The following is a 27,903-nucleotide window of genomic DNA, read 5'->3' as shown; positions in this document are numbered from 1 at the left end:
CAGTCTGGACCCAAGAAGGGCTTTAAGTTTTTACATTAGTAGACTGGCTAGGATAAGACAAGCAGACCAGCTGTTTGTAGGCTACGCAGGTCACAAGCTGGGGTTACCGATAACTAAGCAGACCATTTCCAGATTGATCATTTTAGCCATTTTGGAATGTTATAAATTGGCAGGAAAAGAGACCCCTCAAAATCTTAGGGCTCATTCGACCAGAGGTATTGCAGCTTCATCGGCCCTCAAAAGAGGAGTGCCGATTAGAGACATATGTGCGGCTGCCACATGGTCGTCCGTCCATACCTTTACACGGTTTTAAGATAAGGAATACGTCGGAGGACACAATCCCCTCGAAGAACAAGTTACTTCTTACCTTGTAACGTTCTTTCGATGGGATGTTCCTCCGACGTATTCCTTATCGACCCTCCCATCCATCCCCGCAGTACTACTTCCCTTGTTGTTGCAGCTTACGCTCCTTCAGGGTGATTAGTCTAGTCCAGAAAGAATTATTGTGGGCTCCAAAACGGAACTGAGCAACGGACGCTGTGCGCGGCCTTTATAGGCAGGATGACGTCGACGTCGATACAGCGGCTGTCGAGGGACATCGACTTGGCGGACGTCGACGCGCAGCGCCCTCTAGAGAAAAAATGTTTTCCGAGGCCAGCAAAGCTGGAAAGAGATATCTAAGATAAGGAATACGTCGGAGGAACATCCCATCGAAAGAACGTTACAAGGTAAGAAGTAACTTGTTCTTCTCTCAAGGTTAGCCAGAGAAAGTTTAAAAGGGGAGGCCCTAGTGCAACCCAGCAACAGGACAGGCACTTATTGACGAAAAATTGTTAAAGAGGATAACTTTAAAAAGACACTACAAGAGTCTAAAAAATGACACCCATAAAAAGAGTAAAAGATTCTGTGGGTGTGGAAAAAGGTTCCCACTCAGAGGTATTAAGGAAAAATATCCCACTAGTAAAGCAAAATGTTCTGGGGTTGACCCAGGTCAGGAAGACGATGAAAGAGACAGCATCCTAGCTATTATTAGAGACAGCAAAGATGCCATGTGCAAGGCTCTTCAGTCAGGTTTGGATTCTGCGGATAGCATCAGCAGAACCGTGGCTGCCAGCACTGTTATGCGCAGATTTGTGTGGCTGAGAAAGTTGGGGTTTGCACCTGATGTGCAATATAGGCTTCTCAACATGCTTTTTTGCCGGGTTTCACCTCTTTGGCAACAAGGCTGGTGAGATCCTTGAGAAGTTGCAGACCTCGGAGGTGGGAGCCAAATCTTTAGGCCCCGCTATTAGACAACCTCAGCCTTTTTGTCGTAGTGGGCAACCTTGGAGGGGTAGATCTCTTCGCTGCTCCTCCTCAGTTGGAAGGACAAGAGGAATGGCCAGTCAAAGGGGCCAGAGAAAGTTTTCCTCATGGTGGACGAGGTAGAGGCGCAAAGCCAGCTCAAGCAGCAGCCTTACCATCAGCTGCCTCAAAACTGCTTTGAGGTCTTGAGTCACAATTCACCAGTGCGGGGCGGGGCTGACGGTCTCAGCATCTCGATGTCAAGGAGTTCTCACCTGGGTCCGGTGTTTGCCGGTGTCTTCGATCGCTCCCTTCTTGCGAACGCTCCTGGTCTTGAACAGCGCTGCTCGAGTCTCGTCTGCTTCCAGATTGCGTTTAGTTCCGGGAGCGCGGAGTCTCGGAATCCGGGAGTCTGGGAAAGGCTAGTAATGCTCAGAATCAGCAAGGGGGAAAGGGTCAGGAGCGGGTAATAGCACTGGGACAAAGGAAACAATACCGCGAGCTACGAACACACGTCTGAGGCTACTCTGCAATAGCATTGAGACGCGCTGAGCCACAGTCTATAAATAGATCGCGCCGCGTTCAGCGCATGGAGCGAGCAAGGGCTTCAGCTCTGGACGGCCATGTTGGAAGTAGTACAGAATGTAAGCCCCGTTGAGACAAGGACCAGGAGGTCCAAAAGGGGCGTGATCTGAAGTTCATGACACTCGAAGAATGTTGTGATGCTTGGGATCTAGAAACCATAGCCCACGGTTACTACCTTCCTTTCATAAGAAGACCTCCGAACCATCCACCGGGAACCACTCTTTGAGGATTCCGGACCCGCTCCTTGTGCAGGAAGTTTTAACCCTGCTAGAGAAAGGTGCTTTATAACCAGTGCCTGTGGCGGAGAGGAACAAGGGTTGGTACTCCCCTTATTTTTTAAAACCCATGAAGGACGGAGGACTGAGACCCATCTTGGACTTGAGATACTTGGAACAAGTTTCTCAGGAAGGACAAGTTCAAGATCGTCGCACTTTCTCAGATCCTTCAGGCCCTCCAACTGCAGGATTGGTTGGTGTAGTTGAACCTTCAGGATGCTTATTTTCATGTGCCAATCCATCTCAAGCACCGAAAATACCTGAGGTTCACAGTTGGCAGTTCTCATTAGCATTTTTGGATTCTGCCATTCGGGCTAACCTCCGCCCCAAGGGTTTTCACCAAACTGATGGCGTTTGTGACAGCGTGTCTCAGGAGAGGGGGGATTCATGTCTACCCCTGGACCATTGGCTGATCAGGGTGCATTCTCCCGATCAAGCCCGGGATCATCTCAGCATCACCTGCCACTTTCTTCACAGACTGGGCTTCTCCCTCAAAGTCTCATACGACACCTTCTTAAAAGCTCTAGTACATCAGACCTGTACTAGATGCATCCTTGGGGAAGAGCTCGCCACCCGAGGTGAGGGCTTAAGACATTCTTCAGATGGTGACCAAGTTTCAGTATGCCCGGCCTTCGATTTAAAAAAAAAAAATGTTAAGTTGCTCAGCCTGATGGCATCCTACATTTTTCTGGTGCCAAGGCTCGCCTGAGAATGAGATCCCTTCAATGGGCTCGAAGCACTCAATGGTCCCAATTCTCAGGAAAGATGTCGGACTGCTTCATGTTCCAACCAGGGTCGCAGAGGATCTTCTGTGGTGGGCCTGCGAGAACAATATTCTGAAGGGAGAGCCTTTTGGCAACCATGGCCAGAGATGACAGTAGTGACGGACGCCTCACTCACGGGGTAGGGAGCCCATGCAAAACGATCTGACAGTCAGCGGTCATTGGTCTCCATCGGAGTCCAAACTACATGTCAAACTACATATCAATCTTTTGGAGCTGAGGGCAATCAGACTAGCGCTGAAGGCCTTTCTGCCCTCTGTATGGGGAAAGAAAGTCCTGATAGTGACGGACAATACAGTGGCCATGTACTACCTCAACAAGAGAGGTGGCGTAGAGTCACTACCACTGTGCACAGAGGCAATGTAGCTCTGGTACTGGGCAATTCAAGAAGGAATCTCCCTATCGGCAGTTCACCTAGCTGGAGAGGAGAACACAGCGGTGGATGCTCTGAGCAGGATATCACACACACACACTCACTTTTGGGATATCACGCACACTCTTTCTTCAAATATATTTTTTTTGTGATCAACAGGTGCATCGACCAAGAAGCTTGAAAACAAGTAGCAAACATGCCAATTTGATCACCAGTTTTATAAGGAATGATTAGGAAAAAGAAGAAAGGCCCACTGCCATCTGAAAGCTCAGAACAGAAAAGAGGAGGGGGGAATAGAGAAGCAGGATAAGGAAAGGAAGAGTGAGAAGGAAGTAGGTAACAATCAGAAAAAGAATAGAAGGACAGAAAGAAGAACCCACGTCATCCCCCGCCCCCTCTCGCAGTCCTTATGTGGGCTTAACCGCTATAGCAAACTATTGTCCAGCGAGGATCGAGAGAATGCCTTGTCCAGTAGGGGCGTTTGGCTGGCTTTGTAGCAGAGTCTATGCCTGTTGGCCAGGTTGCGTGATAGGGAAGGTTCCGTCATGGCTGCTGGTCCATGATAGACTTGCCTGTTCCGGGTTTCGAGGGTGTATTGGGCGTGAGGACTTAAGCTGTTGTTTTACTCCTATCTCGACAGTAGCGCTGAGCTGTATGTCAGGCCTAGGCTATTTGACCTTCATTGAGATACTGCAGGAACGGAAGCCATTGCTGGTCTATGTGCATGTGGGTCTCCATCATAAGGGCTGTTAGGCTTTCCTTGTCATAGATTTCCTTAGCTTTGCTCAACCAATCCGATTTTGTACGGAGGGAGGACACTTTCCACTTGATTGTAACACAGACACCGACAGCTAATAGCAAGTTTCTTGGCATATGTGGGAGAAGCATATATCTGTGTCAATCTGTTCAATTCCTAAAAGGACCAGGCGGGGAGTTGATTCTCTATGAATACCTTCAATCTCGTGGATCCACCTTAGGATTTCTTTCCAGAACAGCTGGATTCGGGGACAGATCCACCATTGGTGCCAGTATGTGCTCACCTTTGTACACCCTCTCCAGCAGTAAGGGGAGATGCCCTCATACATTTTTGCTAGGCGTTGAAGGGTTCGATGCCATTGAGTCAGAATTCTGATATTGTGCATTTTATATTGCATCGCGATCGAGGACTTCCAGACTGCTCTATGTGTAGCATCCCAGCCTGCTTCGTTATCCTCCCAGCCTTGTTCTTGGTTCCATTTGGCCTTGGTGCTTGGGGGGGCTGGGGAGAATGGCCCCAGTCTATAAACGCCCTATACATGCAGGTTATGAGCCCCTTGGTACCAGAGTGCGTGTTCAATATTTTTTCAAATGGAGTCAGAGAGCGCTTTAGCTGGCCTTTCCATTTGCGATCCGTGAGGACTCCTTTCAGCTGCAAGTACGACAGAGGGTTAATAGTCAGGCCTTGTTGCACCTCTTCGAGTTCTTCTTTAGTCAAGAACGAGCCGTCATTCCACAATTGCCCCGCTCTGACCAGTCCTTGCTTATATTGGGGTTGGAACCGAAGGGGCTCTAGGATAGAATCTCTAATTGTTGGGGCCCAGATGCAGCTAAGTGGGGAGGGCCATGTTGTGACTCCCACCATGCCCGGGTTTCTTCTATCCCATAATGTCCAGAGTGCCTTGCTCTACGCGGGGTGGCCTCACGGGGGGCCCACAGCCGTTCCCCCAGGGTGACTGGGGCAAAGAGACCATTTTCGAAAGTGACCCATTGTTTGCTATTGGTTTCACTGATGTGGTCTACAAGAACACGAAGCTGGGTGGCAGCGTAGTATGTGTGAATGTCTGGTAGGCAAGACCCCCCCTTTTCCTTTGCAAGGATGAGAGTGCTGTATGCAATGCAAGGTCTTTTATTGCCCCAGAGGAATGTCGGCAAGGTTTTTTGGGCTGTGTTCAGGAAGGTGCTAGGGAGCGCGATGGGGAGGGATTGGAAAAGGAAAAGGAGCCGCGGCAGGATGTTAATTTTGATTGCTGTGAGTCTACCGGCCCAAGAGAGGTTGAGTGTGCCCCATCTGTCGAGATCTTGTTGGATCACAGACCACAGTGTTTTGTAGTTAGACTGAAACAACTCTTGAAGGTTCCTCGTGATCATTATGCCTAGATATCTAATGCTCGATTGCGCGACTCGGAGACCCCATGTCTGTTTGTGCGGCGCAGATGACGGATTAGGATCCCTGAGAGGGAGGATCATTGTTTTATTCCAGTTTATGCAGAACCCCGATTGCGCTCCGTACTCCTCAATGTCCTGTATGATTGCTAGGATCGAGTGTTTGGGGTGTCGAGACTTAAGCCAGCATGTCATCCGCAAATAGCGCGAGTTTGTATTCTACACCATATCTAAGGCGCCCTCTGATTTTTGGATTTCGCCTAATGTTTTGAGCTAGCGGCTCCATGACTAAAACGTATACAAGCGGGGAAAGGTGACACCCCTGTCTCGTACCCCTGGCTAACGTAAACTGCTTGGAAGCGATTCAATTTACCACTACTTTCGCTCAGGTATTCCGATATAGAGCCTGGGCTCCCCTGATCCAGTTTGGCCCCAGACCTGCTCTACACAGGACCTCCGACATGAACCTCCACTCCACTCGATCGAAGGCTTTTTCAGCATCGACTGATATCAATGTGTGCTCTACTTCCATAAACGGGATGGAGGCCATGAGGTCCAGAGTTTTGCGGACATTATCTGAGCCCTGTCTACCGGTGACATAACCTGCCTGATCATTGTGTATCAGACGGGGAAGAACAGCACCCAACCTCTTGGCCAGAATGCTAGCGTAGACCTTTGCATCAACATTTTACAGTGAGATAGGCCTATAAGAGCCATAGTCCATCCTGTCTTTCCCCTCTTTGGGTATCACTATAATCCTTGCCTCTGTGAAGGATGGTGGGGCTATGCCCGACTCTATAACACTGTTAAAGTGAGGAACAGCGTTAGAGCACCCTTGAACCTTTTGTAATAGGCTGGGGTGAATCCATCTGATTCCGGAGCCGAGCCTGCCTTTAGGCCAGAAATGGCATGATCAACCTCCTCTGTGGTTACCGAGCTATTCAGCCTATCTCTGTCCTCGTCGGTCAGCGCGGGGAACGCTACTTTGGACAAGTATTCCTCACTGCTCTCAGGGGTGGGGGCGGTGTCAGAGGCGTAGAGCTGTTCATAGAATTGGGCAAATCTGGCTGTTATGTCTATCGGGTTCGTCAGTATGGAATCAGAGGAAGTCCTGACCTTCAAGACTGCCCTATCTGCTTTCTTCCTTCTGAGCCTGGCTGCTAAGAGTGTGTGCGCTTTATCCCCTTTCTCGAAGTATTTTTGCTTAACAAATCGAATACTAGTCAGTGCTTTGCTTTCTCAAATATCTTTTAATTCTTTCCTAAGGGCTCTCATCTCCTCTTGTCTCAGTAAGGTCTCCCTCCTCTCTAGCGAGGACCCCTTCTTTATCATCAATTAAATGTCTGACTTGAGTTTCTCTTAGCATTCTCAGTCTTTTAACTGAGGAGCCTTGCGCTATGATTAAGCCTCTTATAGTGGCTTTTGCGGCCTCCCAGACGGTCTGAGTGGAGGTCTCACCTTTGTTGTTTCTCTCAAAGAAGTTGCGTATCTCTTCGTCCAGGCTTTCCTGGAAGAGCCTAAGAGCCTATCTCTAAAGAGTGTATCGTTGCATGTCCATCTTTTGTCTACCACTATGTTCCACCCCAGATCTAGGTCAAGTGTGACCATGTCGTGATCCGACCATCCCACTACTTCAATTGTCGCTTCTACGATCAAGTGTTCTAGGCGCCCTTCCAAAAATATATAATCAATGCAGGTAAAGGTTTGGTGAGGTGGTGAGTAAAATGTGTAGGCTTTGCTCTGTGGTTGTGTGGTCCTCCACACATCTATGAGGTGGTGTGCCGCAAAAAGCTGCTGAAAGGCTCTGTTGTCTGGAGGGGGTAAAGCACCCGGGCGATACGATCGCCAATCTAGGTTTGGATTAGTGATTTGATTGAAATCTCCACCACAGATAATAGGGCCACCCTCCTCTCCCTCTAGGGTCATCAAAACATTTGTGCAAAAAGATAGTTGCCGAGTATTGGGAGCGTACACTGAACACAGCGTGATTGCCGTGGAGACGATGGACCCGTGTATAATGAGAAATGCACCCTTTGGGTCTCTGCGCGAACGTGTTATTTCGAGGCTCGGGGAAGCTTGGTACAATATGCCCACACCACCTTTCTTATCCGGCCCAGATGCCCAAATTGATCCCCCCCCATTCCTCCTCCTCTAACCTCAAATTCTCCCAGTTGCTTATACTTGGTTTCTTGGACAAATAATATGTCGAGGTTAGCTAATCTGAAGGTGCGTTTTAGCATGGTTCTTTTTTGGGGCGAATTTAACCCTTTTACATTGAGGGAACCCAGTCTAATCGCGTCACCCTCCATCATCCTCCTTAATCGGGCTTGCCATCAGTTTTCCAGCATGCTTCATTCGCGATCGTGCCCTTAGCCTGCTCACTATCCTTGGCGTTTCTCTCATGATCTGTAAGCTGCGGTCAAGCCTCGCCCCCCACACATCTCCCGACCCCGCCCCACCCCCAAAAAAAGTGTAACATGGCAAGAAAATAGAAAGAACAAAAGAACGTTGAACTGTGTTCTCTTTGACTGTGGAGACGCCCCGGGTGTTAACATAGGGCCACACAACGGGTGTTATCCCCGGAACCCTTCGGCTCTCAACCACTTTGGAATGCGAGTTCTAAGCGATCGCTCGATATCCACTGTCAGTGAGGCCCAACCTGGCTTCAGTCTGAGTTGATTCGGAATTGCGCAATCTGCACATCGCATTTGTATCGGGGGGTGTTCAATCTTTGAAACTTCTTGCCTCCCTTTGTCTTGCTTTTTTGGCGCAAGGGGCCTGAAGGTGTTCCCATAAGCTCCGACGATGAGGGCACCTCCTCCCCCTCTGTTGTATTTGTCCCCGCTTACAGGTTCCTGAGGACTCCCTCCGCCTCCTCCCTCGAGGTAACCCTGTATTCTTCATTTCCGTGCGAGAATGTTAAGGCGAACGGGTGATTCCACCTATATCTCGTGCTCTTTTCTCGCAGCCATAAGGTGAGAGGACGGCATTCTCTTCTCTGCGCTAGGGTAGCGGCTGAGAGTTCTTGGTAGATTCTTACTTTGGAGTCCTCAAAGTCAATTGTTTCCCGGTCTCGCGCTTTCTGAAGTATATCTACTTTGTGCTTGTTATGGTGACATCTCGCCAGGAGTGATCTTGGTCTGCCGGGGGGGACCACCGGCTCAGTGGACTCTCTCAAATTCCAACTGGGGGGTGATTGGCGAGGGAAGTATGGAAGCTATGAGGGCTTTGACTCTTCTTTCTAGGGATGCAGGGGTCTCGTTTGGGGATTCTTTGAGGCCCTGGATCCTTATGTTTGCCCTTCTTTCACGGTTCTCCAAATTGTCAACTTTTGCTTCCAAGTCTCGATTTTTCTGTTCAAGTTCTTGGAAACGGCCCCCCGTCCTCAATTTCAATTATATCCCCCAACTGCTGGTAGTTCTCCAGTGCCTCAACTTTGTCTTCTATCTTGTGAATCTTTTCTTGTAACACGGTAACGGTCGTGGTCATGCTTGTCCTGAACGCACAGATTTTCCCCAGCAAAAGGCGATTGCCGGCTTTGGTTGATAGATCCTGGTCTCCCCCTGAGATTGTGATGTCATCTTGGAGTGTGGGAGAAGCCATGTTTGCGGACTCCCTGCAGAATTTCTGCAACTTTTGAACTGTTGTGAGGCCTGCTACTGGCTGCATACAGAGTGTGCTTTGTGTCTCACTGCCGGGATATGCGTGTGCTCCTTACTCAAAGGAGGCATCTCTTTGCTGGCCACCGCTCTACGGAAATACTCCTCCAAAACTTCAGGTGGGGTTGCAGACTGCTCAGTATGATCCCGGTCCTGCAGCCACTAACGCTTTTCCTGGCTTTAGTGCCTGACGCTATGTTTCCGTGGGGTGGGCTCCCTAATCCTGTTTCTTCCTCCTAATGTGGGCCGAACCTAGGGGGAGAGAGTTGTGCTGTGGGACCCTCTGTGGTCCAGGCGCTGCCGTTCACGGGGTAGGCCGCCGAGAAGAAAAAACGCCCGGTAAGTTCTTTACTTTTCAGGGCACCCCGACCGGGGGATACCTTCCCGGGTTCCTCTCGGTCCGGGAGGGGCGTTGATTGCTCTGATACCGGGGTTCGCCCTGAGGTGCCCTTTGGGCCTAATAATTCTACCAGAATTTTCTCCGAGGGTCTCCATAAGGGTCCTGTGAACACCGGAGTACGCTCTGAGGCCCCTCATGTGGGGGCTGTTTGTAGACCCAGTTCTACTGAGTCGTGGGGTACCGGAGTTCGCTCTGAGGCCTCTGTCGGCTTCCCTCAAAAACAAAACCGGGGTGCGCCCCGAGGCTTTGGCTGGGCTTGTAGTTACCGAACGGAGGTTCGAGGCCCGCACAGAAAAGGCTGTTACCGGACCTGGGTCCGAGATTCCTCGTACAGAGGCTAAAGCTACCAACGGTTTTGAGAGGCCGGTCAAGGCTTTGTCGAGAGAAAGCGCACCGTTCCTGCTCTTGTGGCGACACCAGATCTGTTGAGGGGGCAAAGAAGCAAAGTTCTTCTTTTACCGGCAGTGCCGAGGTCCTTCCTTCGAAGGCTCAGTTGGCGGTTGGTATCTCACAAAAACATTCAAGGCCTCATAGTACTGGCTCGGCCGAGGTTCCTTATGTTAAGGCTAAGATTAAGACCCCTGATCCATCGACTGGGACCCCTGCCTCACTTCCTCACGTGCTGCAGTTCCCTCAGATTAGGACAAAATGGCGCCCGTTCCCACCACGACTACGGCGGCCATTTTAGGTGCTACCCCTACAACTATGCCATCGGCTTCTGATGTAGGGCTCGGTCTCTTGGGTGAACCTAAGGTCCCTTGTGCGCTTCCTTACCGGCCGGGTTATGATTGGAACGCCCGGATGCCTCTTCCGCACAATGTTTCGTTGCCCGCGGTGGCGGCTCCTTTGATTTATGTGGATACGTCGGTGGAGGGCCCGGTGTGGCACCCTTCCCCGTTACGTCCCTGGACTTGTCCACCTCATGAGAGGCCTCCTCAGGTCCCGAAACAATCTCCTGAGGATGCCTTTTTCTGTAGATTTCAAGCGCTTATGTGCACCGACCCCATGAGGGAATATTTCAAAGGGCTTTTCAAGGAGATATGTCCACCGGCGCCTCTGGCTCCACCTGTTCCTCAGGTGGTTCCGCCGGCGTCTCCCTTGCCCGTTGTGCTCTCCCGCCTTTGCCTCCATTGTCCCCAGTGGACAAGGCAGTGCCTGACACGGCTCAGCAGGATCCTGGCCTGTCAGATGACCCTCAAGGCGATCAGGACAACAAGGACCTTCCCTGCTCTATCGGAGCCTTTCATGACCGGGTACTGGACATGATGAGTTTCTTAGATGTACCGGCCTGTTCCTGCAGACGGACGGTCTGGCCGAGGTCCGAAGAGTCTGGGAAAAGCCACACTCTGGACTTTTTGTCAATAAAAAGATTGACGCGAGGTACAGGCTGCATTCTTTGGAAGGGGTGGCTCTGTCGTCTTGTCCGCCTCCCACCTCTAGGGTGGTGGCTGCGGCCACTTTGCAGTCCAGGCCTGCAGCATCCTCTTCCACGACGGCTACTCAGGTTCTGGGTAAGGAGGACAAGCTCCTCGACTCCCTCGGGAGGAAAATCTTCGCCAACTCAGCCTTGCAGCTTAGGCAGGCCAACGCAGAATTGATATTGGCGGGAGCTAACATGCGGATGTGGAAAGGTCTGTCGGAGTTTGAGGAGCACATCCTAGTCGAGAAGCTGGAGGACTTCAAAGGAGGCCTTGCCGATGCCAGGGTCTTGGCCCAGGATCTCCTGGAGGCTGTGGCTCATCACGTAGACACCTCAACTCGAGGCCTCATGCTCGGGGTTGATACCTCACGGCAGGCGTGGCTGCATGCCACTAAATTTTCTAAGGAAGTGCAACCCAAGGTGTTGGACCCTCCATTCAATGGTAAGGAGCTTTTTCATTCTTCTACTGATGTAGAGCTTACCAAAACCAAGGATAGCACTCAGACGGTTAAATCATTGTTGGTTCTGGTTAAACCTCCTTTCATATCCCAGAGACTGTTGTCGCAAAGTCGACCCTCCTCTTGTTTGATGGGCTTCCTCCACTGCAAATCTCGCAGAGTGGATACTCCTGCGGGGAATAACCGCCGTAGACGACAACGCACACGGTTTTTCTCCCGCTCCTCAGCCTCCTCATCAGGTTCAGGTGGCACCGCCACTGATAAACCTGCCAAATGAGGGTTCTCAGCGCTCGCACGAGACCCGGGTGGGAGGACGCATTGCGTCTCATTGGGAGGCGTGGCAGACCATCACAGAAGACAGATGGGTCTTGTCAGTCGCTCGAGCGGGCTTCCGCATACCTTTACTCCCTACCCTACTCCTCAACCCTCCTTTTCAGCTGTCGGGCTTACCCTCCCTCAAGTCCGAGGTTCAGAAACTTCTGGACCTCAGAGCTGTGGAACCTATTCCCCTTGGGGAGCGATGGGAGTGCTTCTACTCCCGGCTGTTAACGTTGCCCAAACCCAACCAGGCTGGCCTGCGCACCATCCTAGACCTTTCCCAGTTCAATCTTTTCCTACCCCAAGAGAAATTAAAGATGATCACGCCTGGCCAGAAACGCTCCTCTTTGCAGATGGGCGATTGGCTCAGTATGGTGGATCTTCAGAATGCGTACATGCATATCCTGATTTGGAATCCACACAGGAGATAACTCTGCTTCTCTTTGGGAGAGGAGCACTTCCAGTTTCGGGTGCTTCCTTTTGGCCTCAGCTCGGTGCCGCGTGTCTTCACGAAGATTATGTTGGTGATTGCGGCCTATCTTCGTCTCCAGGGTATCCATGTGTATCCTTATTTGGACGACTGGCTCTTGCAGCCCTTGTCCGTTGGCAGCAGTGGGCAACCTCCAGTCTCTCCTTCAGCTCCTGTTCCATCTTGGGCTGTCGGTGAACTGGCGGAAATCCTCCATGACGGTCTCGCAGGACCTGATCTTCCTGGGTTTTCGTTGGAACACGATCGACTGCAGAGTATATCTACCCGGGGACATAATGGCGGATCTGTTGGCCACGTGTCAGATGTTTGCGCAGTCGGAGAGCATGTCGGCCTGGTGGTTCCAGAGGCTTCTGGGCCTCATGGCCTCGTGTGTACTGGCTCTTCCTCTTGCTCGTCTCAAAATGAGACAGACCCAGATGGCTCTTCGGAATTCATGGCGTCAGGCAGTGTATCCGGATTCCATGCGGATAATGATTCCGGATTTCATGAGTGGACCTGGACTGGTTGTCATCTCTCAGCAATCTGTCGGTGGACGCAGGGTTTCAGGACCCAGCCCCCATGGTGACGATCATGACGGACTCCTCCCTTCTGTGGTGGGGTGCGACATTAGATCTTCTTCAGGTCTCGGACCTCTGGTCGCCTCAGGACAAGCTCCTGCACATAAATCATTTGGAGCTTCTGGCGATTTTTCTGGCGCTCAAGGCGTTCAGACCGCTCATCGTCAACAAGGTGGTCCGCATAAGAACAGCCAATGTGGTATCAATGTATTACATAAACAAGCAAGGAGGAACAAAGTCTCCCCCCCCCTCGTGGACCTGTGCATCCAGATTTGGGAGTGGGCCGTGCTTCATGTTGTCTGGCTGCTTGCAGTGCACATCCCGGGCCAGCTGAATGTCACAGCGGATGCCCTCAGCCGGCGGACAGTGGTCAGCTACGAATGGGAGTTCAAGGCGGAGGTCCTATCATGGATTTTCTCGCATTGGGGCACACCGGAGGTGGACCTCTTCGCTACGGCGGTAAACAAGCTTCCTCAGTATGCCTCCAGAGGGGGGCTGGGAGCCTCCTCTCTGGGGGATGCTCTCGAGATTCCATGGCACAACATGAGAGCTTACGCCTTCCCGCCTCTGCCTCTAGTTCATCGAGCAATTTGGAAGTTGAAGAACTCTGTGAACTGTTCCCTTCTGCTGATAGCTCCGTGGTGGCCGGCCAGGTTTTGGTTCTCAGAACTTCAACACCTGTCGGCGTATCCGCCGATCAGGTTACCAGTAACTCCCAATCTTCTTCACCAAGGGGAACAACAGATGTGGCACTTCTCCCCACAATCGCTCAGCTTGGCGGCATGGTCCCGAGTTCAAGTCTTTGTCTGCAGATAACATGCGCATTATCCAGGCAGCCAGGAAATCCTCGACCAGATCTCAATACAGGAGGAAATGGCTCAGGTTCTGTCATTGGTGTTTGGAGAAGAAGTTGGATCCAAGGATGGCCACGATTGACACGGTGCTGTCCTTCGTGTCCTCCCTAGCAGAGTCAGGGGTTCATGTTCTGTCATGCAGGACTTATCTCTCAGCAGTTTCCGCTTACCTTTCTACAGACCTGTGTTCTTATTCTCTAACTAACCCAGTGGTGAAGAGGCATTTTGCTGGCTTGACACGCCTCTACCCTCCGGTGCGTAATCCGCACCCACCATGGGACCTAAATGTAGTCCTGACGGCGCTGTGCCATAAACCCTTTGAACCAATGGCTATGGTGGACCTCAAGTACTTGTCTTGGAAAGTGTCTTTTCTGGTCGCCGTTACGTCAGCGAGGAGAGTGAGTGAGCTCCAGGCATTGTCGGTGGAGCATCTTTTCTTGGTCTTTCACAAGGACAAGGTAGTTCTTCGAACAAACCCGGCTTTCCTACCGAAGGTAGTGACCGAATTCCATCTGAATTAGTCGATCTCCCTTCTGGTCTTTTTTCCGAACCCTGCCTCAGAGGCTGAAAGAGTTCTACACTGTCTTGATGTCCGAAGAGCTCTTAAGTTCTACTTGGACAGGACTTCTGAGCTTAGGAGTTCTTCTCAACTTTTTGTGACCTTCGGTAACCCTCAGGGCAAGCCGGCGTCTAAGGCAACTATTTCCAGGTGGATTGCCGCCTGCATCACAGAGTCTTTCACCGTCCAAAGGCTGAAACCTCCTAAAGGTATCCATGCGCACCTGGTGCGGGGCAAGGCAGCCGCTGTTGCTTTTCAGAAATATGTTCCCTGGGAGTCCCTCGCTAGGGCAGCTACTTGAGCCTCCCCATCAGCTTTCTGTAAGCACTACTGTCTCGACATGAGCTCTAGAGCTGACGCTCAGTTTGGTCAGGCTGTGCTGAAGAACCTGTTTCATTAAGGGGTATTTCCATCCACCCGTAGTTCCTGTAAGGAGTGCTTGGGAATCTCCCATAAGTATGGAGGAAAGGGGACGGGATGTAGGTGTATTACCAGGTTACTCACCGTAGTGACCACCTTACTCCTAGTCCATAGTCCCCTTTCCTCCAAACGCCCGCCCGCCATCCCCTCTAATAAGGTTCCTCAGTTATTGCTAATGGGTCTGTGACCCGGCAATAGAAAAGGACTGATGGGCGATGCGCGGGGTGGAGCCAAGGTGGGCAGGGTTACGGCCTCGTGCCGGGCCCCGCGCAGGAAAGAGAGGAGGGACACATTTTTGAAAAAAATGTGGATGCTTTTTACAAAGTGCTCTGGTCCCGTCCCACAGGACGGAGAGATGTCCCACACGTATGGAGGAAAGGGGACTATGGATTAGGAGTAAGGTGGTCACTACGGTGAGTAACCTGGTAATTCATAAGGATTGGAGGTTAGTTTGGTCCTCTATTCTGATAGGAGGGGGTGTGGGGGTAATAGAGCCAGCCAGATCCTTCGGTACCCGCTGCAACGTGCTTGGTGCTCACTGCCACACAGGCTGTGCCGTAATGTCATGCACCAGGCCTCATGGTCATTGTCTGAATAGGGGACACAACGTGTCGCATCCGGGGTGGCAATCGTCTCGTAAACTGACTCCCCTGCCTGTAGTTGTCTGGGGATGGGTGGGGCACATGGTGTTGCCTCTGCAGCTAGCAATTCTTGGACAGATGGTGCTCAGGAGCCCCCCACTCTCCTTACCTCACGATGTGGCTCAGAGCGGCTAGGAGGAGACTTCTTGAGGCGCCGGTGCCCGCTCTGCAGCCCCCATGAGCATTACAATTGGTGCTGCCGCAGAGCTCACTGAATTATTTGGTGCAGCTCCTCCTTTCCCTGAGGCAGTAATGCTGGGTCCGGGCAACTGCACCCCCAAATGGCGAGTTCCCACTCTGTCAGTGGTTGCATGCGGCACCCCTGTCTTCTTACTTGCTGCCCCCACTCTGTTTCTTGAGGGGGGTGTCTGCCGAGGGGGAGAGGCACTGGGTAGAAGCTGGGAGAGGCACCGGGTAGAAGCTGCCGCTGCCACCATCTCCTCATGTGGACGCAGTTCTCCGGAGGAGCCACCGTGGGGATGGCTGCTCTGTTTCGTTGAGGACAGGTCGCTCCACCGCTATCTCCGTTGTAGGTGCCTCCCCAGAGGCGTTCGATTGTGCCACACCAGTGGCCACAGCTCGTTTCCAAGAAAGCTGATTGTGGGTTCTGCTGCCTCCGAAACTGCTGGCTGCTGCGACCTCGATGAGGGAGGTGAGAGCGCCACCTCCAGTATTATGCAGATTGCTTTCTGGGGTACACTGCAGGATTCAAGGGCCTTGCAGTGCTCTTGGTTCGCTTCCAGCCGTCCTCCGCAATCGGCCCTGCCTCGGGTTATCAACCGCCTGGACCAGCGCCACCAGACGTCTCGGTGCGGGTACCGTGTTTCTCCGATGGTGGCCTCCTCCTCTGACGGATGGGGCTGCTTGTTCTGCAATGTTTTCTGGGTAAGCTGGTCCGAATCCCCTCGTAACTTAAACCGGCGATGTCCGACCCCCTCTACTTCACAGGCATAGCGTTTCAGTTATTTGCATGCTGGGGAGACTCCTGAATTTTGCCATTTGCCGGTGGTTCGCGGGGAGCTGAGCCTTCAGGCTTCCATGCAGCCTGCGCCCCCTGGTGGTCTCCCCACACACACTTTCTACACCCTGAGGTGACTTCAATTGCTAGGACACTGTGGACATTGATATATCACTTTTACACTTAATGCAATACTGAGGTTGTGGAAAAAGGAATAGGTGAGGGAAGAAAACAAAGGTTAACAAGTTTCTCCAAACAGGTAAGCACTTCACAATACCCCAATGAAATATAGGTTAACCATTACCCAGCTATACAAGTAACTTATGTATGACTTTTTGAGGGACAGATAAACACAAAGTCAGAGGATAAGAAGCGTCTTCAGGGTGCCGGAACATCCAATGTCAATTGAGCAAAGTCTAGGGAAGCTGAGGCACTTCTGGAAGATAGCACAAAAGTCTTGCACAATGTTAAAGAGGGTTTTGTTGTAAAAATAATCACTGTTGGGCCACAAGCTGGGAGGCTTGTGAAAAGCAAAGATGCAAGCAACTCTGCAAATGGCAGCTAATGCAAGTCTCCAGTGAGAGCAAGCAAGCTACACACAACAAGAGGTAAGTACCCCTAGTTACACAGTACCTTGAGTCTGAAGAAAAGGTTCCAGCTGGCTTCTGTTCCTGTTGTAGTCCTGCAGATGCTGTTGTTCCTGGGCCTCAGTCGTGGGGCCAAGAAGGATGACGTCTGGGGACTACAGTTTGAAGGTCAGCGCCAGCAAAGAAGTACCGCCAGCAGGGAGGGGGGGGGTTCCAGTCAAGTTCGTCTTGGGGTCAGTTGGTCCCACCAACCCAAGGGAAGAAGTCGTCTGGTCCGGGCTTCTCTAGTCGAAAATTTGGAGCATCAGCACTGCACCAGGGCTTCACCAGGAAAACCAACGGTCCAGGAGGGCGCAGCAAGCTTTTCTTCCAGGTCTTCTTCGGTTCTTTCGTCCAGTGGTCGACTCTGCCTTCCTTCCAAAGGATCTCGCCTTTTATACAAGTTTCTCCAATTCATTCACAGCCTGTTACTCCCACAGCAGGGTGGCTGTTCATCAAGGACAGCCAGCCAGCCAATCACCTTTGGATGCATTCCTGTAACCAAGGAGGCTAAGCACAGGGAGTTTCGGGAACCTCCCTTGCGTCCTTCCCTGCCAGACACGCTGGAGCCAGAGGCGGGCTTCACCTGTGAATCCCGCCAAAGACAAAACAAACAAAGGGACCAAACCTGGTTTGGCGCACAGAGTACATCTCAAGAAGGACCTTACAAGCAAGAAAGGGCAAAAAAAGAAGACCGGGCCATTTTGACAAAATGGGCACCCATGGGTGCAATACTGCAGTTGAGGAGTCAGTGTCTGGTAAAAATGCACAATGATACCACCAGCCATTAATTGTACTAAAGGTAACATAAAAAAAGTTACATGAGAATGTAGACAAAGGGGATACTAAGTAAGCCCTAGCACTCCGCATAAGATGGTGTGTGCTGGGTCTACAAAGAGAAAAAAGGAGGTAAAGTACATTTCACTTTACAACTCTTGGGAACAATAGTTTATCCAAGAGAAGGTATTTAAACCTTAGCAGAAATCCAAAGGACTTCTCTGTGACACTGCACTGAAGGTGCTGTATGTCACAAGACAAAAAGATGATGCCTATGGAGTTTGTCAGACTCCAAAACCAAAAGAAACACAGGGTTCAAATCTAAGAAAAATGCATGAGAGAGTGGGAATAAGGTCTCACACTCTCAGGATAAAAATTAAAAGTCCTAAAGTCAAGCAAAAGAGCTGGAGGTCTTTAAGGTAGAAGGGAATTAGCACAGAAATGAGAATTCTCCCCATCACTCATCCCCCCAGACTAAGGGAAAGGAGGATTTAATCCACTCCTTGATGAAACTCCTAATCCAGGCGGTCATACTTTCTGGAGAGAGCATCAGCATTTTGGTGATTGCACCCTGACCTGTGTTCTATGGTGAAATCAAACCCAGGGAGGCTGATTGACCACCTTAATAATGTAGGATTTTCCCCTTCATCTGCACTAACCATCTCGATGGTTGGTGGTCTGTCTGAATGACAAAAGTAGATCCATACAAGTATGATCTTAACTTCTTCAGAGACCACACAACGGCAAAATACTCACGTTCAATAGTTGCCCACCTTGCTTCACGGTCCTTCAGTTTCCTACTGATGAAGCAGATAGGGTGTTCCCTGCCTTTCTCATCCAGCTGACTCAAAACTGCACCTATTCCTGTATTAGAAGCTTCAGTCTGTACGGTAGTTCTGGTCTGGAAACATATGCCTTTGGGCGGTTAGTGTGATGGACCCTGGGGGCTTCCTTTGGATTGCCCAAGTCCATTAAATAATTGACCTCTCCAGGTTTTCCCACAACCTTGAAGGGTCCAATCTATTTGTCCTGTAAGGTCATCTGCCTTGTAAGTACCTTAACTAGAAAATTGACAATGGGGGGTCTTGGGAGTCCTCTGCCAGACATTAGTCCTGGTTATGAGAGACTTACCCAGAGTCTTTACCTCACTATCTTTCACATAGAAGAAATATCCCAAACATATCGGTCTTTGTCCCGCCCTGGGGCAGTCCAGCACCAAAATGCTAGGCAATTCTCCTCTGAACAAGAGTACCAACAGCATCCCCAGACACCTGTTTCGGTCTGGTTGGACCTCATCAAAAGGGAGGAGCTGTGCCTCTCTAAGAATAGCGAGCAAGGGGTCCACGTCTGGATTCCCCTTGTTAATTTGCATATTTAAGTAACTTTGGGTCTCACCCTAAATTACTAGGGGAATTCCGACGTGGACCCCTTGCTCACTATTCTTAGAGAGGCACAGATCCACCCTACTGATGATGTCCAACCAGACCGAAACACGTGTCTGGGGTTTCTGTTGGTACTCTTGGTCAGAAGAGAATTGCCTAGCATTTTGGTGCTGGACTGCCCCAGGGCAGGACAAAGACTGATATGTTTGGGACATTTCTTCTCTGTGAAAGATAGTTAGCTAAAGACTCTGGGTAAGTCTCTCATAACCAGGACTAATGTCTGGCAGAGGGACTCCCAGGACCCCCTTGTTAATTTGCAAGTACCATAACTAGAACAAGCTGGTCTGGAGTAAACTCCATGATGGCCGTCTGGTCATGCCAATGTTTGGCCAGAGCCTTACCTGCTTTCAACTTATTAGAAGCTTCTGTCATCATTTGTGCCATTCTACTTTGGAGACCTAGCACATAGTCAGTGACTCTCACTGGCTTGAGGGGAGGAGCACTCTCCAACCCTTCCCTGATTAGGGCCAAAGGACCTCTAACCGGATGACCATAGAGCAGCTCAAAGGGGCTGAAACCAACCCCTTCTTGAGGGACTTCTCTATAAGCAAAGAGAAGGCATGGCAGTCGAAGGTCCCACTTTCTTCTAAGGGGTTCTTTTGAAGCACCTATCATGCTCTTCATAGTTCTATTAAACCTCTCCACGACCCATTGGTTTGGGGATGGTAGGCTGTTTTGAACTTGTAGGTCACGCCACTGTTTTTCCACATGGTCTGCATGTAGTGGGACATCAAATTTGACCCCCTGTCTGAAATGACCTCCTTAGGAAAACCAACCCTCGTAAAAAAAAATGCCAAGGAGGGCCTTAGCCACTGACTGAGCAGTAACATTCCTCTTAGATATGACTTCAGGATACCTGGTAGCATGGTCTACCACAACTAATATAAATCAGTTGCCTGAAGAAGTGGGAGGGTCAAGGGGACAAACAATGTCAATCTCTACCCTCTCAAAAGGAACTCAAACCACTGGGAGAGGCGCGAAGGGTGCCACTTTCTTGGCTCCACTCTTTCCAGAAGTCTGACAAGTGTGACCGCTCCTACATCAGACCCCATCTTGGGCCAGTAGAAATACAGAGATGCCTCTGTTTGGTCTTCTTGAAGCTCAAGTGACCAGCCAGAGGGATCTCAAGGGCTAACTGTTGGAACTGGTGTCTCACCACCTGGGGCACTACAAGTCACTGTAGAGGAGGCCATCCTCTCAGTACAGCCTATGCTTCCCTGGCTCTTGCCCTTCCAGCTGAGAAGCTGCCTGTTGGCGAAGACCTTCAAGAGTAGGACACTTTCTTTCACCTCTGCTGAAGTCTGCCCTAGAGGGTACACCTTCTGCCAATAAAGACTGCAGTTCAGGATGGTCTTTAGGATCCAGATCTCCAACATAGGGCAGGGCGTCATCGAGCTGTGTTTCATGAGTAGCTGTTTCACCACTTTCCGGTTGGTCCCCCCAATCAGCCTCAGCTAGGGGAGGGTTCACTGGTGTGACCTTGGACTGTCCTCTTCGAGATGACCTTGTCCTTTGAACAGATGTGATACCTTTCTTCTTTCCTTTGCTAACTTTTTGCGATCAATCTCATTTGAGTCAGTCAAGTGTTGTCTCAGCTCAGGAGAGCAGGCATCAAAAATAGATTCTAATAGAAATAGACTTCTCATTCCTTCAAAGGTGTTCACTCTGTAACCTTTAACCCAACCATCTAGGTTTTTCAAACATTCACACACCCAGGTAGGCCATGGGGTACCATTAGTCTTTTTGAGGGTCCTAAACCTCTTAAGGTACTGGGAAGGAGTATTCCCAAATCTGGTTATTGGGGCCATCTTTATATTTTCATACTCTTGTTTCTCAGGCTCACTCAATCCCCTCACAGCATCACTTGCATCCGCTGGAGCCTAGACAAAAGCCAGGGAATTAAAGCATTCCCTGACACCCTGAAACCCATGATTATATTCAAAAGCATTCAACCAATCAAAAATATCAAGTTTCACATCATACGTACTTGCTGTTTCTTTGGGCAGACAAGACCCCTTGGGGCGGGAAGACCTAGAGGACCCTGGGAGGGAACTAGATTCAATAGACAATCTTTTCATATCCAGTGCATGCTACATTTCCATTTCCCTGATTCTGATATCTTGATGTTTGGCTTCTCTTTGGGCATCTAATCTTTTGGCTTCCAACTCAATTCTCTTCATCTCAAGAGAAACACATTCTGGGCTCAATGTTGGACCTTGTGGGGTCCAGGTTGACATGGGGGGTTGAGGCAAAAGGGCAGGCTGTGGCAAAGTGGGGTTTCTGACCTGAGACCCCTCTAACTCCTCTTCCAGAATGGAGTTAGTCTCTAAAGTGTATGATTGTGGGTAAAGGGCCTATGTATGCGCTTTGCCTACCTCTGAAGTATGTGTGGGATTGAGCTGTATTGCTAGTATAGGAAGCCAGGCGTACCCACTAACACCTAGTAAAAAGAAAGTGCAAGACAGATATGATGCTCTTGTCGCGCTCTTCCCTGTTGAACTTATTATTGAATATGTTATTCTTGCTAAAAACTCTTCAATAGATCACCAATACATTAAATTGGATGTATTCATTGTTAGTACAGTTTAATGTTATAATTGTTGTTCAGCCGACACGTGTTTCGACAAAGAGTCGTGATCAAGGCTATTTTGTTACTAATATGCGCGCTTTCATAGAGGCGCGATTCTTTCAGTTAACCCTTGATGGAGCTGTAGGTGAGGTCAAGATTGTAAATAGATCCATATCAATGACGGCATATTACTGTTAAGGATGTGCTCTATGCATGCGCCGTAATGTTGGCTTAGCATACTGGGTCATAAATTGTGATTCCCATCGGGCATAATAATGGCGCAGTAAACCTGATTTAAAGGGCTCAATCCCTGGGTGGTGCTTTAATGCTATTAGTCTCTGAACTGTCATCCTCATCATTTTCCACATTTCTTGGGTTCGTAGGTGTTACAGGCCTACTACCCAAAGTTTGGTAACTCAACAACCTTGAAAGAGTGCATGGACATCACAGCACATTCACAAGTGTGCGCTCCACAAACGCCATCATCTGTTCTCTTCTCTTGGAGGATTGCTGTTTGTCTTTACTCAACCTCCTGTATTGTAGATTAGAGGAGTATTGACCTGGCTAATGTCTGCACAATCATTTCAGTCCAAGTTCCCCACATGAAAAACTGTTTTTGGTGGCATTACTTATCTACCCACATTGTCAGTGAAATTGAGCTTTCTCGGTTGAGGAGCAATACATTGTCCCAGGATGATGACAAGGTAGCACTCATTTAAGGTTTATGCCCAACAACTGTATTTAAAGACATTGCATTTGGCCTAAATCAGACTTGCCTTTTCATGTTTCTGAATTTCATGTGAATCAAATATTTTCCTAAGTTTTCTTTCAAAACCTTTTGACATTAACTGAAAGAACACTCTTGTCCCATGGATGTAAAAAGAGCCTCAAGTTGACAAAACGGACTGCAGTCCAACAACAGTTCTATGTGGCATATTGAGCAATAACAAAACCTCCTAGAAAACGAGCAGCAATTATGGTGTATCTGGTGAGAATGATATTGAGACGTTTTCAAAGCAGTGGCATGGAAATATTTCAAGTATTCTTTAGCCATTCATCCCTAGGCTGAGATGTGAAGGCAGGCAGTCCTTGAAAATATCTTCAACACATTGTTAGCGTTTTATAAAAAAAAAAGCATGCAAGTCTAAAAGATCCAATACTGGGGAAAAAGACTTTCGTACGTTCTTACCTGTAAATATGTTCTCCAGCATCATTTTTGTATCGATTCATAAGCCACGCTTCAAGCCTCCCTGGAGGGTGACTGCCTTGGATTTTAATGTGTGCCGAATTTAAGAAAATGGAGGTTGGGGTGCTATTCTGGCAAAGCAGGGCTTCGACGGTTGTGTAAAAGGACACCCTAATGATATTTTCAAAAAAAGACTTACTGTAGGTCTAAATACATAGGGCTTATTATGAGTATGGCAAAAAAGTGGCATAACAGATTTTTTGCCACATGTACCACACTACCATTTTATGAGATTTGTAGGAAAGTAGAGGGAATGCCTCTTGCATTTGGCAGGAGGGATTTTCTCAACTTTACACTAAGTCCTTTTGAACCCCAATAAAGTACTATGATGCTTCATGATTGAGAATAACACCAACTCATAATTTGGACGGTTTACCTGCAATTGCAAAGCAGTATTATGTTATGTTGGTAGAGGTACATGTGTTTGGTGTTATTTTCAAAAGAAATACTGGCAAACTGGTAGCGAGGATCAAAAAGATCTCCTGTCCCAGCCTTGCTGCTGTATGAGAAAAGTTGGAGAAGGGGGCCAAGTAGAAAGAAACGGATAACATTTATTAGTTTTGCTTTAAGGTAGTGGAGGGAAGTAACCTCCCCCACATAAGGCAGCAGGCAAGATGCTTAGAATGTTTGGGGTGTTTGATGAATAGTAGTGTCTTCATTTTTTAAAACTTTAGATGATGGAATGGCTCTTAAATAATACTGTGTTATGTTATAAAAGTCATAGACACTCAGGTGAAAGCAATCAGAAGTAGGCTTATACGGTAAGGCGTTGTGTGTAGCTGCGGCAAGTCATACATAGTTCCTGTAACAGGAAAACCCGTGTGGACGCCGAAGCTAAGGTATAATACTCAGGACCAATCACTAGATAGAGGCCTATGCACAGCACACGACTCTAAATAAAAAATGTCAGCCTGCAGAAATACTATTACTGTTAAATTATGTACATTTAAACAATAGTCTAAAAAAGTGATGGGTGGAAGGTTTTGAATAAATCTGAAGCGCTGGCATTGCTCTGAGCAACCTTCCACACCACCATTTTTTAGCCTGTCTGCACCATTGCAAAAGGGATCCAGCCATATGCAAATCAGTCAGGTACTGCCACCAACCGGAACCGCCCAGCCCGAACTACTAGGCCAGGTCCCCCTCTGCACAGAAACACAAGCAACCACAGACATGTTTTGTCCTTGTTGGGCTTCATCTGTGAGGTGCATCTTGTTCCTTGTGGCGCAGTGACCATGGGACCCACGTCTGGGCATACCCTCTCTCACACAGAGAGACAAACTATAACCAACACACATGCAAGTAATCAAAAAGATATTATTTACTGGTAAGTGACTTTTATTTTTCCTATCTTGGAAACTTCCTTGTGTTCAGAACTCACCTGTCCTTCTTTCTGCTCCTGTTTTCTTAGTTAATTGGACTGCAAAGTTTGGCTCCCTTGGTTATGCATTGGTAGATGCTGGTGTGCTGAAAAGGTTTCTTCCTAAATTACACGTTAAGATGGACTTCTTTTTTATGGTCACAAAAGGCACAGAGATGGAATCGCACAAGCTACTAAAGTATTTTGAAATAAAAGCACTTGGCTATTCATCACATTGCAATTCATTCTATCATGTAAAAAGGAAATCATAAACTGTGTAATAGCAATTGTTAATTGTGCAGTGTATAGGTGGCTAGTGTCTCGTATAGCAATTCAAATGCAATGGTAATAATTGTAAGCAATCCTATTCCTTTCATGGTATACTTTAGGTATTAATTTACTTGCGAATGTTTGCAACTGAAAGTGGATTTGAACTATTGCCTTGTAACCGATATTCATCCGAGCAAAATGGAGCCAAAATTGTTGCAACAAAGGAATGGTAAGCATCATAGCGTTAACTTATATCCTGTAACCTCCATAAATCTTGTTTTTAAAAATAGATTTTTAAATGGTTTTGCTGTAGTTGGATATTTTAATCGGTTTTACTGACTTTCTCTGAAAAGTAATTTTGCTTTACACCCTACTTATTGTTATTTTCTAAATGTAATGCGATGATCTCATTTATGTTTGGGAAATGTGTTCTTTTAACATGGGTGTACAGCTAGACCAGCAAGAATAGCATAAGTAGGAATTCTCTGTAAATTGGTCTTTGTGTCCTACTGTTAGGTAGGTTTTTCTGATGTTCTATGATGAGGAGTTAAAAAAAAAACCTGTGAATGGACAGTTTCTGACAAGTTATTCCTTACTCTCACATTGGTAACATGACAACGCAGTCTAACCTCGCTCTTTGGTGGGGAGTGCATTAATAGAAATAATCACTAAATCACTAATAACACAAGCATGAATAATATAATATTTAGTATAAAGTCACATGTTAAAGATCTGCACACAGTAAGTACTTTAAAAATGGATCAAATGTATTATAAAAACATTAATGGGTCAAATAAACGCACTAAATGCACATTTAAAACCAGTAGGGAAAAGATAATACTGTTTGACTGATTTACATGCTGTTTAAGTAAGTGATTTGCAACGGTTTCACATGCTAAAGGGCATAGAAAATAACCAGTAAATGAATACAGTGAATGCTTTAAAAACTCCAGAACCCATGGGACATAGACTGTTTACAGGAAAGTAACACAGTGGTACTTTAAGGGGGTTTTAGAAATTCTAGAAAGTTTGTTCCTGCAAATGATCGGAACAAAGTCTGTAGTACACCCACAGTTGTAGTTACAAGGTAAGTATTATTTAATTACAGGTCCCGGAGTGAAAGAGGTAGCAACCATTTAGCTGGTGAGTCCTGTGGCCCCAGCTAGAAGAGGTACAGACTCTGGTGTGATGGGATCAGATGCCTGCAGAGTGGACTACCAATCCATTGAATTCTGCTGCGATCAGTGGGTTCTTCACCATTTATTGCACACAAAGCCCAGAGATTCAACAAAAAAGAACCAGTGACAGCATGCCGGTCTGAGGCATATGGGGTAGCGAAAGAATTACCCAAAGAATTCACAGAAGTGCTGTGGACAGGTCACATTTAGTGTCTGGGTTAGGTCTGGCTAGACGGCAGTTCAGGTTTCCGAGTCTAAGAAGATGGCAGAACCATGGGATCCAAGACCAAGGCAGATCTATTCCAGGCAATCCACAGCAATGAAGGCCTAGCAGCAGAAGAGATGGGGAGCACTTTGATGAACCTCAGAGGCGCTGCTCAGGTGGGGACCGATTACTCCGCTGAGACAGCAGGACCTGTCTGTACAATGGCTCAGGGTCTCCCTGCTCTCTCTTACACACACGCACACAGGATTGGCCAGCCATACGTCTTACATTCAGGTACACCTCACAGATGTGGATAGAGCTATCTGGGAGAGACCATGATCTAGTCCAAATCACAAAAAGGGTGCCTTAGTAGGATCTGCAAAGAGCCTAAATGGACAGAATGACAATGAGGGCCATTCCTTATGGTCAAAAGAAAAAAATGTCAGAAAACAAAATGGCTAGCTTATATAATTCTTAAAATGCCTTGGCAGTGTGACAAATCCCTCAATATTGTTACTTCTCCCCGGACGGGGGCCCTTCCCCTGGGGTCAGGGAGGTGAGGCTGCTACTCGATTGTCCCACTAATGGGGGCACTTAGTGGGAGGATCCCATGGCTAGGGACCCACCGCCCACACCCCCTCGGAGAGGTGAGGACTGGCGAGGGACAATGCGTTCTACACACCATCATGCTGTAAAAGATGAGGCATCCAGCCCTATATGTGGGACTCAGATAACCCCATCCTCTCTTTCTCCTCTTGCTTCCACTAATTTCTTTATGCATAGTAATTGTGTTTATCAGCCACATAACACTATGACGATGAAGAGTCAATATGGATAACTTCAAAAGTACTATAAAGAGGAAGAGCAGGGTGATGCAGAGGCCTGCGCGTAATTGATAGCTATTGGAAGCTAGAAAGCAGTCAGGACATAAAAACTGACAAGGGACTCCCCTTGGAGTCTGTCTTGCCCCAGAGGAGCTTACTGCCCTGGAGCAGAACACAGAGGAGCGGTGCTGTGGCAAACCCACCTACTTGGAACAGAGAGGCAGAGAAGGCAAGGCGGGGAAGCACCACGATTTATCAGATTGCGGGATCCAGTGTCCGGTGGCAGACGCAAAGCTGCCTGAGTGGGCCAGGCGAGACTTGACATGCAAAGAGAAACCAGCCTGGTACAGCCACCAAACACAGAACGAAGACCACGAGAGCCCAGGGGAAGCAGCAGAAGCTGTCCAGTGTTGCCGAGGACCAAAGCTCTCGCAGACCAAGTACAAAGGTATGCTGAGGGGGATCATGAAAGCCCAGGATACCCCAGAGGCTGTGTTTGGGAGGAAGTGCAGAGTCCTCTTCCTTATTACAGTGGGACTGAAAAGAGGCTATAGTGGAGAACGGAGGGGCTGAAAGCGCCCCTGGGACACTGGAAGAAAGTCCTGGCAGGATAGTGAACCGGGCCTAGTTAAGAGACATTGCACAACTGAAAAGAGGGGTCAGAGATCCAAGCACCAAGAAAGGACAATAGAGAGCAGAGGAGGTGAAAGAGCACCCCAGACAGACTGAAAGAGAGGCTTGGCAGGGTAGTGAACCAGGTCTAGTTAAACATTTTACAACTGAAAGAGGGGTCAAAGACCCAAGCATCAAGAGAGGCCAATTGAGAGCGGAGGGGCTGAAAGAGCACCCCAAATTCACTGAAAGGGAGGCTTGGCAAGTTAGTGAACCAGGCCTAGTTATGAGACATTGCAGTGTTGAACAAGGGGGTCGGAACCAACTAAACGAGACGAGAAGTCCTGGGGAAGAGAACCTTAAGCATAAAGGACAGCAGTCCAGAGAAAAATAACCTTTAGCACAAGTTGCGAGAAGCCCAAGTGAAGAGACCCTTTGGCACAAGTCATGGAAAAAAGTCAATGGGGAGCGAAAGACCCTTTTGGCACAAATCCTGAGAAGACCAGAGGAAAGGAGTCATATCCTTTTGCAGAAGACAGAACTGTGATAAAGAGACTATTGATAAAGAGAAACTGAGGAACGCTTGGGGAAGGGAGACGCCTTGGCAATATTGTTTTGG

The 27,903-nt window shown here is 48.7% G+C and overlaps 1 protein-coding gene across 2 annotated transcripts in view; it reads left to right on the top strand.

The window, feature by feature from the left end:
* The window catches only part of KMT5B (lysine methyltransferase 5B), a 685,933-nt gene that overhangs the window by 329,175 nt on the left and 328,855 nt on the right, over positions 1–27,903 (top strand). For both annotated transcript variants that reach the window (XM_069624095.1, XM_069624096.1), the window contains exon 5: positions 24,585–24,694. In XM_069624095.1, coding sequence (XP_069480196.1) covers positions 24,585–24,694 — 110 coding nt within the window. The remainder of the gene's footprint in view (positions 1–24,584; positions 24,695–27,903) is intronic.

This window comes from Ambystoma mexicanum, chromosome 11 (genome assembly GCF_040938575.1).
Source record: "Ambystoma mexicanum isolate Mex_15411 chromosome 11, UKY_AmexF1_1, whole genome shotgun sequence".
Classification (NCBI taxonomy): domain Eukaryota; kingdom Metazoa; phylum Chordata; class Amphibia; order Caudata; family Ambystomatidae; genus Ambystoma; species Ambystoma mexicanum.
This window is presented reverse-complemented; position numbering and strand designations above follow the sequence as displayed.